Source organism: Branchiostoma lanceolatum, chromosome 9 (assembly GCF_035083965.1).
Source record: "Branchiostoma lanceolatum isolate klBraLanc5 chromosome 9, klBraLanc5.hap2, whole genome shotgun sequence".
Taxonomy (NCBI): Eukaryota; Metazoa; Chordata; class Leptocardii; order Amphioxiformes; family Branchiostomatidae; genus Branchiostoma; species Branchiostoma lanceolatum.
Window position 1 is genome coordinate 9,596,265 of NC_089730.1, and position 15,570 is coordinate 9,611,834.

The 15,570-nt window shown below is 41.2% G+C and overlaps 2 protein-coding genes across 2 annotated transcripts; one reads left to right on the forward strand and one right to left on the reverse strand.

The window, feature by feature from the left end:
• Positions 1-4,451: 4,451 nt before the first annotated feature.
• On the reverse strand, positions 4,452-11,641 carry LOC136441850 (acyl-CoA-binding domain-containing protein 6-like). Its single transcript, XM_066438376.1, has 8 exons — positions 11,474-11,641; positions 11,055-11,119; positions 6,862-6,964; positions 6,477-6,553; positions 6,009-6,114; positions 5,694-5,783; positions 5,220-5,250; positions 4,452-4,896 (listed from the first exon to the last, which is right to left on the reverse strand). Exons 1-8 carry the CDS (start codon positions 11,606-11,608, stop codon positions 4,739-4,741), a joined length of 765 nt encoding a protein of 254 aa, XP_066294473.1. The 5' UTR covers positions 11,609-11,641; the 3' UTR covers positions 4,452-4,738.
• Positions 11,642-11,833: 192 nt separating this feature from the next.
• On the forward strand, positions 11,834-15,047 carry LOC136442146 (transmembrane protein 250-like). The gene is made up of 2 exons (XM_066438810.1): positions 11,834-12,786; positions 13,341-15,047. Exons 1-2 carry the CDS (start codon positions 12,455-12,457, stop codon positions 13,492-13,494), a joined length of 486 nt encoding a protein of 161 aa, XP_066294907.1. The 5' UTR covers positions 11,834-12,454; the 3' UTR covers positions 13,495-15,047.
• Positions 15,048-15,570: the final 523 nt, after the last annotated feature.

Sequence of the window (15,570 nt, forward strand, 5' to 3'; positions counted from 1 at the left end):
ATTTTTTCCGAGGAGACCTTTGAACATAACCATTCGTTTCGTTGTTGAAAAAAAAAACTCCCATGAAAGACCAATTCCAGTCCTGAAAAGTCCTTCACCTCAGTCTAAAATTGGCCTCAGTGGACCGAGTTACTCCTCTACAATTTTCATAAAAGTGTTCTTGTTATCCATTTAATAACATAGTGCGGCAGAGCTACAGTACTTTTGGTACACGGTACCAACAGAACCCAAACAGTCGTCTCCAAGACAGTCCATTACGGTAGTTATGTGTGGGAGAATTATACGTTTGGAAACATTCACTCACTGAAGCACCAATTCAGGAATACGTTGCTATAAAAGTAACTGTTCCATCGATACCACTACCTAGTCAATATCATGCTGATGCATATAAACGCATTAGAATGGAAGTAAGTCAAAAGAGGAGAAAACTTGAAATTTAAACTTACTTCTCAGTTCATATGATTGACTGGAACATTGAAAGATAGCCGCTAGTCGCACGCATAACTTGAACTTGAAGAGACAATAATTAATTGAAAGATTTGTTTGTATAAACATATTAATCATGTGTAATTTTGACCCCTATGGTAGTAACAAAGTGCACAGCCCTGAGTATTAGTTCATTGCGTGTGTTTCTTGTGACTTGTAACCTTGTACATAGTCTCTAAATAAGCCAAGTACAATGGTACAATTGTGTCTACAATGAAGGTCTCATCTCCAAAATGATACTTTATGTTAGTCAGCGTTTTTGAGAGACAAAAGAATATAGAAATATCAACAACTCAATACATCAAGACGTTGATATTCATACATGAAGGCACAATTATACTATAGATTATAGCAGTTTAATGTGCCAATAAATGCAAGTCGTTACAGAAGAATGTGTCCTCTTTGTGTCACAGTCAATTAAGCAATATGTACAATACAGAGCAATAAATCTAAAGTGAGAGCCAAACTCTTTATGATGACGTAGATACGAGTATCGAAATACCCACCACAGTAAGATTAAAAACAACCTGTAGCTCCTCAGAAATAATAATTTGTCTTACTTTTGCGTATGAAAAGTATATTGTTGGAACAACCATATAAATTCTTGTAATACTCGCCGTCTTGACGAGTCACTATACACAAAATCATTTAGTAACGTAACATGACCATTTAACGTCCGATTTATTCAAAACGTTATTTATCTTAAAGCCGCGCGGACAGAGCCAAATGTTAAACCCATGGGCAGAAATATAAGCTCTTCTAAAAAGAAAATGCATGGTCTGTAAGTTTTTCTCCGCCTGTTTAACGCCGTGCGAGCATGTATTTATACTGGGGTATATGATGTAGAATTGTGCCAGGCTTACCCTTTATCGTCCACCTCAGTATTTTCCTTTCTAGCGCTATGCTTGAAGAACATAGACCGGAAAAAAATACACAGTAACTGTCGAAAGTAGTCTACAGATGAATCACAGTAAAGTCACAATGTTTGTCCCTCCGCTTGCCTGACGCGATGGAAGAAAACAATTTTTGTGTTGTGAATTTCCCCGACATCAGCAGCACGTGGCGTTCACGTGATAAACGCATGGCCATGATGTTATGCCGTGCAAAAATGTATCTTTTGAGCGAGGGTCGCTAGGTTGTATCAAACCTTCCTAAAACTGGCAAGAGTTTCAAACCTCGAATCACCATGGATAGTCTGCATATCAAACAAAGGTTTAGCGTCAGCTACTTTTAAAAGATATTGGCTATCGTGTAAGTTAGAAAAACATGATGAAATACGCGGTGTCGAATTACATATGAAATGCGTCACGCACGACGCTTCCGTGCAACTTGTTGTTCCTGGTTCAGGAGTTTATTCTGTTATGTCGCTGGACTTAAACCTTTTTAAATGTTTTGTATAAAAGAGAGAGATGGCTAAGGATCATGCTTATGACGTTCTTTGTTTCTCATGAGAACAAGCTTTGGCATAATACACCGCGACATGTGGACATGACCCAAACTGGACGTAAACTGCCCCCGCACGTAAATAGGTCATGTTACGTTACCAGTTCCTGTGATTTCGATATCGATTCGATGCTATCTTTGCCCTTGCCAGAATTCTAGACGATCATTTAATTGACAGTTATACGCGATCATGCCGGTATTCGTGCATTTCGTGCAATGGATACGTCAGAACAATACGTCACGTAGACAAGTCATCGTGTATTTTATTCTTCCAGAGTGTAGTTTACGTGCTAAAGTGATCGTTATCAGGGCGAAATCGAGTTATGCTCTTCACGAAGTGTTGTCCGTTTTATGTATACAATGACGACTGTATAATTACCGTAGCATGAGTGATACGTATACCAAAAAGGAAGTCATTTTATTGTTAAAGGAATGAGTAGTACATTGATGCCTGTTGAAGCCATTTTAGTTGGAACATTCCGAACATCAATACGTTACAAAAAATTGAATGACTTCCCTTTTTTTTCTTGACCCCGTTGTGAAACTTCTAATGTGCGTCAACGGCTGGATCATTTCCGGTACATTTTCTTAAATCAACGATTTCATTCCAGGGCGCACTATTGTTAAGAAATAGGTCGTACAGATAAAGGAAAAGATCACTAACAATTGCAGTCACAATTCATATTTCCCTATAGACATGTGCATGTATCAGGTCACATCATTGAACAAATATATCGTATTACTCGCATCTCTTTTCATGCGTCCATAGCGGACCGAATTTCTTTTTGACGTTTGTGAAAAGAACGTCAGGCGCGCACTTTCATGAGGAGGGTTATTACCGAACTGACCCCATAGCTCGCATACATCACTAAACATTGCTCTCAAGAAAACTGAGGAAGCTCTTGCATTTCAGTGTTTCTAGGAAACTACCAGAGATTGTTTGCCATTGTTGATGTAGATTCGATACCGAAAGTTTTGCTTTGGTGATTTGTCTAGCATGGATAATGATAGTACAATGTATTGTACGTTTGGTCGATCTGTTGCCCCATTCTTGGAAAAAAGTACTAGTAGTTCAAACTGAGAAAATATTTGAGTGCTCCAAAACCTGTAAGCGAAACTTTGTGATCGCGAATCAGAAACAACATTAGGTTTCGCCAAAGATGTGTCTTAAGGCGAAGAAAAAGAAGCAAACTCTACCATAAGAAGCAGTGTCGCCATGCAGCTTTCGGTAGCTTTTGTTCAAATGTTGTTGTGTTTAAGTGCTTGCATTGCGTCTAACAGTCATCGTTGGTTCTTGTTAGATTTCTTTCTTGTAAACGAAGAGGATTATTGATGGATTTATTGCAGCAATAATTATGACGCCTTCGTGCATAAAGAATGAAATCGCGAGGTCACGACAGGTCGGTCTCACCACCATGTAAGGAATTATTGATAAAAAGATTTGCGTGTGTAACCGAGAAAACAGGAAACTATTACATTTACACGTCACATGCAGTGACGTCAAACAGGGCATTCAACTTTAAAGGAGATACATGGTTCGGTTTGTCTTTGTGCGTCAGAATTTTAACTACTCTCTGAGTGCGAGTGGGCTGGTTGTGTGTGGTTAGTTTTTTACGTTATTTCATTGGCATCCAATTCATTTTCAAACTGTGCTACATTTTTAGGGCGTGTGCAACGCGAGGCGTTCGGCGTAAGACCAAAAGAACCGTTTAGACGTTAGCTTTTTCTACTATAGTTCAAACGTAAAGGTGGAAAACTCTCCAAGTATTCTATGTGCTTGTTTGAATATCATATCAAACCCCACTATCGCGTGTTCGGTATCACTTTACTACATCCCATGGCCAGTTCGGCACGCATTTCGCAAGAGTGTCCTTGGTGCTGAATAGCGTTCTATTGTCGAAGGAGTAAATTGACATTTTACAAGTTCAAAGAAGCAAATTGACATTCTCGATAACAGGACGCCTGCCAATAGCTCACGATCACACGATAGTCAGCATCCTTGTCCCCACTCGAACCTCACACCTCAGTGTATTCATGATAAACAGTAGTGAAGTGAACATGATGCCTATGTCTGTCCGTGTTGTAGCACAAAGTTGCAAAAACAGATTGTGATGGTGATATTAATACTAAACGATCTACAAGACCGATGTTAAGAAATATGGGGTTAATAAAAGTAGTTTCTTGCACCTTGTTTCCTTGCACTATTACTGGCTTTTTGGGGGAGGGGGCACTGTACACATTATTTTTCTCCTCTATGATGTTGTGACCAAAAGCTATCAACTGTGATTACGGTGAGGAAATACCTTCTGAACAGGTCTTCATTGATCCCCTAACTTTTCCCTCATGTTAGTTTATCAACTTGGCCCATAAGTGTTGCCACAACTAAACCATAGCCTAAGTCATATATGTACATTGTCAACTATGAAAAAGAAACTAATAATGATAGCATATGTCCGGACATATTGGCACAACAATTATATATGAGATCCTTAACAAATCAATGTGCAATTATCAACTCTAAGTCCTTGTTGGAATGGATTTCAGTTTATTACAGGAATTACATTACCTATAGAAATGCCATTTACAGAGACTGTGTTTGTGCTTCCTAGTACAATATCTAAAATCACATTAATGTGATCTACAGTGTATTTCGAACAATATATAACAGCTTAACACTAAGTTTTCCTATGTTCTGTTAAAAGACTGAGAAGAAAAAAAGAAAACTGTAATAGAACTATGTATGCAGAGAGTGGGAAAAAGTCTGGAACATATTCAAATCACATTTACACAGCTCCAATTTCTGGTGCTACTATGTCTGACTCTTTGCTGTCCACTGAGTCAGCAGCTCCTTGATCTGTTTGCTGTCCGTGCTGTCCAGTGGAAGGCTGCCCTCGCTGTCAGGTATGGAGGGATCAGCACTGCTGTCCAACAGCAGCTGGACAATACTGAGGAACTCACAAGTAGCAGCTGAGTGGGGGGAGAAGAGGTGTAGAAAAAACAGTAATGGGTGAAAATGTTGTAACTGCACTCAGAAAAGGAAAAACAAAGTAGAATGTTACAGAATGGTTAGATATCTTAAGACATACCCAGCCACCATTTTGGTCATGTATCACAAAAATACACATACATTTTGAGTCAGAAAGCTTACATACTCTTATACATCTAGTAGCTTTTAACCCTCTTCCTGCTACCAAACCCCATCACACCAATACAAGTTTGGTGCCAACAGCTACCTTAGCATACAAATGGTTAAAGGGAGAAAAAGCATACAGCCATATATAAAGACTCACCGTAATGCAAAGGTGTTTGTCCATCTTCATCCTGAGTTCATGATGGAAAATACAAAAGGAAAACCAAGAAAAGGTTAGTGTCATGATATGTGACAGAAACAAAATACCAACACCAATAGAAAACACTATTCTGAATCAAAGTTGAACTGCAATCGCCAACACGAAGATTGGACTTACCCAAATTTTCAGCTGATCAGCTCCAGACTTTGTAGCCTAGAATCCAGCCTTATAAGCTTTCCGTTCGCTACCCAAGCTCCGCTGGCAGCGGAGCTTGGGTAGCGCAGCGGAGCTAGGGTAGCGGCCGGAAGCTAAATAGGATGGATTCCAGGCTAAGACTTTGTCCAATTTTTGTGTTGGCAATTGCAGGTCAACTTTGATTCAGAATGACTTCTACCAACACAGATAAACTTTCTAGTGAATAAACACTATTGCATACTGTTATTGAGTTGAATGCTAAAAGATAGAGTGGTGTACCTGAATGTTGATGTTTGCCTTCTGTTGTAGTAAGTTTCTCACAACATCTTCATGGCCTCTGTCACATGCCCAGTGTAAGAGAGACAGGCCCTGGTGAAACAACATAAATGTATTACATTTCACTTTAAGTAGTTATATGTAACTTATAAAGGTATGAACACCTGTGAAATCATCACAACCAGATGATGATAATGATGATGATTATAAAGCTATCCAGGATCATCCTGTCAACAGTGCAAATTTTGCCACTGCTGACAGGATCATCCTATCAATAGCCTCAGGCTTCAAACTACTGTATGGTTACTTGTAACTTACCTCTGTGTCCTGTTGGTTGATATCTACATCCCCATTGGACAGAAGCCTTGCCATCTGCTTAATGTTTCCTTCTTTACACCAATCAAACGCTGTCTTGTTCTTGTCACTATAAAATGGAAAAGATACTGTAGATAGTTACCACAATGTTGCATTATCTTAGACTAAGACAATAGTACAAATACTGATTATTGTAAGAACAATCTTAATAAAAACACAATAAGCAAGGTAACAGTTACTCAAGCAACTGGATAAAATCTAAAAATTACAAAACAATGAGAAACATCTTGAAACTCATCCAAGAGAGTGTCTGTTTCCATGTAAGGTGCTAGTTGAACACCTTTTTCAAAATGTGACTTTCAATGTTGTCGTACAGTTTTAAACAACAACTTAAGTCATGTTTTTGTGATTGAGATTTTTATGACATAGTGTACTTTACTGTGTAAAATCAAGATTGATTTGAAACCTTACCTGATATAATCCTCTTCATAATCAAATGACATTGTACTAACTACTGGGCCCATGAAGGTACTCTTCTTGGAATCTCCCTGGAGACAGAAATAAAAAGTTACTTTTTTTTCAAAATCAAGAACTAACTTATAATCAACACATGACGGAATGTTTCAAGCAGGGACATCTGATAGAATAAGGCCAAGGAGATAGTGGAGTGTGGAAATAGCATATAAAATCTTTTTAAAAAGGAAAGATGATGTTGTGATGGGTTTCAGGAATAGGTATTACTGACTACACAAAAAAGACAACTATTCAATAAAAAGTTACATAATTAGCTTTTCCTGCTTATTAATTACCTATTAGATTCTGATACTACAGCCCTTTAAAAGATATTATGACTGACCCCTTCTGTTGGTTCCCATGTTGGGTCAGCTTTCCTCACACCATCCACATACTCTGTCATGGCCTGGTCCGGATCCATGTCACCTAAACTGTTCCAGGCATCCCTAGACAAAGCACCACATAACATGGTTATCTACTAACCTCCACCAGGCCTTCCTTCTGGGGTATAGATCATAGAATTCGGCCCAAATGGGAATGATAGGCCAGGACTAGGAGAGCCAGTCCAAGAAGGTTAACATTTCCCCAGCCCTCTGAACTGCCCCTAGCTGGCCAACTCCCCTGGTGAATATTGAATGAATGAATGAATGAATGAATGAATGAATGGTTTATTCATGTAAAACTTTGCAGCCCTTGGCTGAAGTACGTTTTACTCACATCAGTTTAAAAACAACGCAACTATAACAATACAGATAAAATTTCACACGAAACGGCACATATTCGGTAGAATTAAAATAACAGAACAACTATTACAGACGTCACACAGTGTATGGTTGGTTTGAACAGTCTGGTTCGTGTTACAGTCGCAAGTTTGGTTTGCGTTACAGATGCAATGTCATTTCTTATTTAAAAGTCTCAAGAGTGATGGCACAGGGCTATTTTGATAGCGAGTGGTACGACAGGGCACCATAGTCCTTTTATCAGAGTTTCTTAGGTTCCGGCCATGTTCCTGTCGTCGTGTGCTAGGCAGGAGATCTGCTGTACGTTCCGATGCGGTCATGCTGTGGGCAAACTTGGTGCAGAGGGTCTCTCGTCTCGCTTCAAGTGTTTCTAGGTTGCACACCCGCAGCGCTGATTTGTAGTCAGTGTACGTATGTCCCAGGATGATTCGACACGCACGTTTCTGTACTCCTTCAATAGTTGCAGCCTGTTTACGAGTGAGTCCATGGTGCCATACAGGTGCACAGTACTCGAGGATCGCCCTTATAAAGCCACAGTACACAGTCACAAGGTCCTTTACTGGTACTCCAAATGTCTTGAGCCGGCGTAGCATGAATAGCCGTTTGTTGCCCTTTTTTGTTGTTTCGCTCACATGTTTATCCCATTTTAGGTTGGACTGGAGCCATACACCTAACACCTTGGCGATTTCTACCGTTGTGAGAAGGTTGCCGCATAGGCTGATGGGTACAGGTGGACTCGGATTTCTCATGAAGCACACTGAGAAAACAAAGCACTTCCCAGGGTTGAGTTTCAGTTGTGCGCTGTCAGTCCATTTCTCCAAGGAGTTGGCTTGATCTTGTAGGTGGGATTCTTCGGAGTTGTGTCTATTTTCTCCGAGCGACAGATCATCCACGTATTTCCAACGGTCACTGAATGATTGGCAGGCATCGTTTATCATGCAGAGGAAAATGATGGGCCCTAACTTTGTTCCTTGAGGAACTCCAGCGGTGAGGGTTTCACACTCTGAGAGTGTGAGACCATACCGGACCCTTTGTCGTCTTTCTGTAAGAAAGTTCACTATCCAAGGCACGATGGAAGGTCTTGTCCCCATGTTAAGCAGTTTCAAGATCGCTTGTCGGTGGTTAATAGCATCAAATGCTTTAGTAAAGTCGGTTAGGATGATTGTGCCCACGTTATTGCTTCTTTCGGCTCCTTGGTACAGGAAGTCAGTAAGGCTAACCAGGTAGTGACTGGTAGAGCTCCTCTTGATTCCCCCAAACTGGCGTTTGTCAATGCTGTTCCATATGTCTGACATCACCCATTTTCCTACGATGCCTTCACAAATCTTCGCAAAGATTGCGGTCAGAGATATCGGTCGCAACTTGTTGATGACAGCTGGCATTTCTTTGGGGATAGGCGTGACTACCGCTTCCTTCCACTGGGCCGGGACAGTTCCTTCTCTCAATGAAGTGTTGAAGATGTCCGTGAGCGGTTCTGCGAGTTCGCATGCGAACATTCTGACCAGTCTGGGAGCAATTCCGTCTGGGCCTCCCGCTTTACGGACTCTGACACTGGCCAGTTCTCTGTACATCTCCCAAGGTAGGATCTGTGGCGGTGGGGAGGGTGCAGGGAGGTAGGCTGGTAGTTCACTGGTGCACACAGGTGGGGACTGCTGTGAGATCGATGACAGGTGCTTGTTTATCGCATCTGCGACAGCCTTGTGGTTGTTAGGAGCAACACCTGGTACATGGATGGTACAGGGAGGTTTTACGATATTGCACACGGACTTCAACTCTTTGTACCATTTTGCCGGGTCTTCTGTTTTCAACTGCTGTACCTTGTTCGCGTAGTGTGTTTTCTTAGCAAGTTTTATGCGGGAGATGATTTTATTTCTGAGTCTCTTACACACATCGTCTTTACGTTGGTAGAAGGCTTCCTGTCGTTTCCTTATCAAACCCTTGATTTCTGTTGTTATCCAAGGTTTGTCTGTCGGGTGGATCTTAACGACTTTGGTGGGGAAGTACTGGTCAACATGTTGAGTAAGGGTCTTGTAGAAGCCGTTGGTCTTTTCTTCTGTACTTGTGGCGCTGTAGACTTCGTGCCAGTTGTGTTGGGATATCCATGCTCCAAATGCTCTGATGTCAGAGTCTTTGAGAGGCCTCACAACACGAGTGCGCGTCTTATTCTCCGCCTTCATCAGTTTCGGTGACCAGGTGACGGAGCAATGGTCGCTAAGTCCCACTGGAGCACCTACAACAGGTGTGTTGTACTTGGAGTGGATGTTGGTGACAATAACGTCGAGTGTAGCGTCGCCTCTCGTTGGTCCCTCAACTACCTGCTTGAGGACGTTACCCCTGCGGAGAACTGTTGTATCTGTTCGGTTCAGATCGCCGAGTATAACGATTCCAATATCCGGGTACTTTGTACGCAGAGTGTCGGTGCTGTGGACTAAGTGCTCAATAAGAGTTTCTTGATGGGGTGAATTGGGTGGGATGTAAACGCAACATACCGCTAGTGCTGACACAGAGCGAGGGAGCTTGTATGGACGCATCCAGACCCAAACGCATTCTAGTTCACCAGGTACGTGTAGTTCAGCAAGTTCACGTGAAGGAATGTCATCAGATACGAACACGGCGACGCCACCACCGCGTCGGTCTGATCGGCTCTTCATGAACACAGTGAAGCCATCCATGTGTACGTTTTCTTCTGCGTGGTCAGTGGAAACCCATGTTTCAGTAACGGCTGCTACTTGGGCTCCACTGGTGGCAACCATGGTTTCGAATTCGTCAATTTTATTGATCAATGACCGAGCATTGCAGAGAAAAAAGGATGGAAGGCATCGTTGCATGGGTTCAGCGTGATGGTCGGTTTGGTCTGCAGTTACTCCAGGCCCGGGGATCCGCGTCAGGATACGGGCGGTGCGTGGTTGGCTTGAGAACGTGCTCAGATCACTGTTTGTAAACACGGAGCGATGGAATTCGTCCGCCGATTTCCATCTCAGTGGGACGCGCCGATGACTTGACTGGAAGGAGACTTCACCGTCGAGTGATTTGCATGTGTATGTGTATACAGCACGTAAATTTGAGTCAAATATGGACGACTGGGAGGGTCTGTTACCGATAACAGTGGAAATCTTACGTGCGTGCCGTTTCCCTGCTCTTGATCCCCTGGCTCTGCTCCTGAATCTCCAGATCCCCAAACTCAGCAAGTGGTTCTTTAGCTCAGGTCCAGACGGTTGGGTCACACGTCTCAGTCCTCGCAGTAAGCTCGTGGAGTAGCCCGTCCATGAAGCCATTCTCAGCGTGAGGATTCCAGTTCCAAGTTACAGAGGCGTATCACATATTCTCCATGGTATAATAATATCAGGTGTATTTGCAGCCAGTGCCACAGGCAGGTACCCAATTTGTAGGGTAATGAGGCTGTTTAACGTGTTCGAGGCACCTCCTCGAGCACGGGACCCCCGTTTTACGTCCCTCCCGGAAGACGATTTCGTGGAAAGCTTCGTGAGGCTACAGCAATCCGGACGTCCATGGTTGGTCTCCCATCCAAGCACTGTCCGGACCGCGCGTTGCTTAACTTCCGAGATCGAGGGATCGGGTGTATCCAACGCGCCACGCAGACCAGTTAATTTCAATTATCATCATTAAAACATGCTTTCAATCAGGAATGAACCGAAATTTGAAGATCAATATTTGTCTTCACATCTACATCATCAAAAGCACTGATAAGACTATAATATGCAATACTTATCGATCCCAGTAGGGGGCATTGCCTAGCAGTATGTGTTCATACACAGAATGGCACTCTGTGACTCACCATTTCTGTTTTCCTTGGAAGTCAAAGAAGCCTGGTTTGGCTGTGTTACATTTTCCTACGTTAACCTGCACAAATCCAAGAGTGAAACAAACACAACATATATCAAAACAAAGTCGGATAAGCTCTGTTTTCATAGCTGAGAAATCTTTCCCAAGGAGTTTAGTTGATAGCATAACACACAGGTTTAGCATAATTTGAAGATGTTCACAGATCGATCTCTTGAGGTAAAAAGATATACAATTTCTCATAATAGGTCGTTATCACAGATGAGGAAAGTCAATTCAATATAATATCCTTGCAATAAAATAACAAACCACATTATGATTCGACGAAAACATCTTTACCAACAACGCCCCCCTCCCCCTTCCCGACCACCCTCTCGATCTGTAACGATAACTATATACGCCCAAATCTCTGACCTGTTTATATCTAGCATACAGGTGCAGGAGCTGATCACTGTTGAGCTGCGGGGCTATGGTGGCTACGTGGTCCACCGCCTGCTGAAACACGTCGGACAGAGAAGAAGCCGAACTGTCGTCTGCACCGGCGGCCATGTTGTCCCGTGTTCTGTCGTCTGAAAGCCGCAAATCGTCGGACACTCCTGTTTTACGACATCACGGCAGAGGAGATTTTTCCCTATCTTGATTATGTGAATAATTTAAGAAAAATGATTATCGATTTGCGTCTTTTGCAGTATTTTTCAAAATTTGTCAAAATGTTTGAAATTCGTAAAATTTACGACAAAAGAGCAATGTTTTGCACCTGCGCATTGACCTGGACAGAGACGAGATGGCGGCCTGTGACCACCTGTAATCTTCTCGTGGAAGAGAAACTCACATTTTCAGACGGATTGGACACTTATCTTGGCTGTGATGGTGACAGTGATCGGCAGATAGCAAGGACTTCTTAAGACGAAGACGTGCTGAGGATAAGGGCTCTTGGCGGACGACCACTTCGCCATTCAAGCATCGAAACATCACAGCTAACCCGGAAGTGAAACTGCGCTGTAAATTATCTTTGACATCGTTTACCACCTGTTTTACGTACATCCAGAGCCTCTAATGAAAAATTTCTGGATCACATTTTCAACAGTTAACAGGAAATCATTGGTGGTTAGCTGCTTATAGTCATATAACTGATCATCATCAAAAGCAATACTTTGCTCAGCAACATCGTTCTCAACGAGGAGGTTGTATTTAACACTAATCTGAAGAGGTAAAGCTTAAACAGCTGAGTTGGGATGTCGGTTAGTTAACAACTACAGAGGCTGGACTACAGGCTTGTTATCTTCAATGCACCACTTTTGTCACATTATTACACAAACAGATCGCTCGATGTCAAACCAATGGTGAAGTGGAATTGTCCACAGAAAACCACAGACACATCAGTGACAGTGTCTGATGTTCGACAAGAAAAGAACTGCACGCCTCTGCAGAAGAAACCCAGACAGTGAGACAAAGATCATGCCGTTCTTCCCCATGCCGCGTCGGACACGCACATTCTCCGGACCTCACGCCACATGTCTCCAGACCGCCAACACGTACGCTCGGAGGCTGCACCGATCCAAGGCCGATAACGTTGCCTCCTTCGAGATCTACCACCGCTGTCACCCCATGCACGGCCTCCTCAGACTGGTCCTGTACCTCAGCGCTGCTCTCTTCACGCTGGCAGCCTTCGTGTTCTGTGGGATAGTCTTCATGTCAGAGTACATCTTCATACAGCTTTTTCTTAGGTCAGTGTTTGATGAATGATGGATTCATTCATCTACTAGTATCTAGCATGGTATCCAATCCCATTATCTTAGCTTCGATCCACTCCAACAGTCACTTCGCTCTGCAGATATACTGTAAATGCATTTAAGTTTGTGGGGTTTTAAGTTTGCGGCAGCGCTATAGTCACATACTGTTACAGTATTGGACAAAAATGCTCACCTTGGCTCTAACTTCGCGGTGAAACGGTCACCGCGAAAACTGAAAACAGAAGACCAGCGCAAATATTTCTGCATTTACAGTACTAGTGTACATTCTGCAAGTCAAGTATCTGTATATACTTAAGATTTGCGAAGATCAACTGTTTGCAATGGGAAGTGACCATTTGAACAGATCTTTAAAAACTGTCCATATAGTGTTCATCAACGTGTCCATGTAGTGTTGATGTTATCATATCATGTCACATGGTATTGGCTATTAAAGATAGCTGTTGTTATGGAAGCTTTCCACTAGAAATATGATATTGTCATCATATGCAGGAAATAACAATATAACGTTGTCTCTCCTCTGTCCACAGGTTCCAGTACAAGTTCACAGTTCTACTTATTCTGATGGGCAGAAGAAGAATAGACTTTTCCAAGATCAACACCCTAATCATCTACTATATCCACTTCACCATGCTGATGGTGGGAGGCTTTGGGTGGTGTTCTCTCATGTTTGTGGAGTTATGACAAAAGAGTCTTATATTAAGTAATACTGCATTGACTCATCTTATAAGGCAAAATCTCAATCTGCATTTTATACACAAAAGATTTCCCCTAATGAACAAAAATGTGGCGTAGGCCAATTATGCAGGTTTTGTCTATCCAACTGGAAGTATGCACCCTTGTACACTATATCCACCCTCGTTAAACCAGGACCCCATTTCGCCCCACGTTACATTGGTCGCAAAAGGGGCCCTGGTAAAAAGCTGGTTTAACGAGGGTGACTATATCAAGCCTTTTAACTTTTAAGTAAACCACACAAATGTTGCATTCCATTCTTACATAAATGTGCAAAACAGGAAAAAAAAGCCTAAGATTGTTCCTTCACTTTTTCACTGATGTTCAAAACCAGTGAATTCTATGATGTGTGTTGCAAAGTTGAGAAGACAATCACTGATGCACAAATATGGTCATTGTCAGACATAACTGGTACATGTAATAGCAATACTTTTGATTTTAAATCAGAAAAAAGAAATTTTGAATTATTTTGTCATGTCAGTTACTTAGGTTTTCTACTTGGTTAAGATACTGTCTATTGTAACAGGTAACACAGTACAAAAACAAAACAAAACAGAGAAATATAACTGTCAAAGCGACATGTGAAAGACTTCTTAGAGTCAATTAGAATATTATACGTACATGTATATGCAAAATAGTGAAAAGGCATAGGATTCTTAAAAGACCAGATTGTTGACATTGCCAAACAAAAGCTGCATTACAAATGATAGGAAAAGAAACTGAGGTAGGAACACATGCATACCAACATGCAGATTTGTTTTATTTACATATACTAGTACTTGCTCAACTAGTACTATTCCATTGTATGGTCTAGAATGGAAAGACATGTAATTCTATCACAATTGTAAATCATGCATATTGAACTTACAAACATAAGTTCATGTAAAGCTTCGAATTCCAATGGATACAAGAACAGTCCACTGGTATTTCCCTGATCTTGTAGCTATGATATTAGCTATAGAATGTAACATTACATTAGGCCAATGTTGCAATGATATCTGCATTAATTGTCTGAAAGAGGATATGTAGACACAACAGTAGTAAATGCTAGAGGTAGAAGTTACCTACTTCCTTTAGTTAATCATGTACTGGTAGAGACAATATCATGGTACTAGTAACTGGTCTCACAGGTGAAGTATGTAAATGTTGAGGTAGATGTGTTTGTACTAGGTCAAAACTCAAAAGGGAATAATTATTCAATTTTTATAATCCCCAGTGAGTGGGAATACATTGTTTTCTCCATGTTTGTTCCATTCCTCCTGGCATTTTTATTTAAAACCCTTTTTGTATATGGGAGTGATTTTTCCATATCTGTGTTTGGGGGGATTAGAGTGTACAAAATCCATACAAAGAAGGAAACCTGAGTTTTGTTGTTTATGTTTCTCGTGAAAGTAATGTTCGAGATAAAACTTCTATACGGTTATGTTGGCAGTTTTGTTCTCTGTTCTATAAGAATCCTCATTTATAATTATTTGTGTAAATAAACCTATTTTGTACTCCAAGATATGTGTCTTAGTTATTTCACTTTGTTCTAATGACACAACTTTAGTACAGAAATACTGTTGGTAAAGTGGATATCACACTATACCATAAATACTTGATAACAACCCTTTTATTTTAATAGACGTCAAAACTCAAAAGGGAATAATTATTCAATTTTTATAATCCCCAGTGAGTGGGAATACATTGTTTTCTCCATGTTTGTTCCATTCCTCCTGGCATTTTTATTTAAAACCCTTTTTGTATATGGGAGTGATTTTTCCATATCTGTGTTTGGGGGGATTAGAGTGTACAAAATCCATACAAAGAAGGAAACCTGAGTTTTGTTGTTTATGTTTCTCGTGAAAGTAATGTTCGAGATAAAACTTCTATACGGTTATGTTGGCAGTTTTGTTCTCTGTTCTATAAGAATCCTCATTTATAATTATTTGTGTAAATAAACCTATTTTGTACTCCAAGATATGTGTCTTAGTTATTTCACTTTGTTCTAATGACACAACTTTAGTACAGAAATACTGTTGGTAA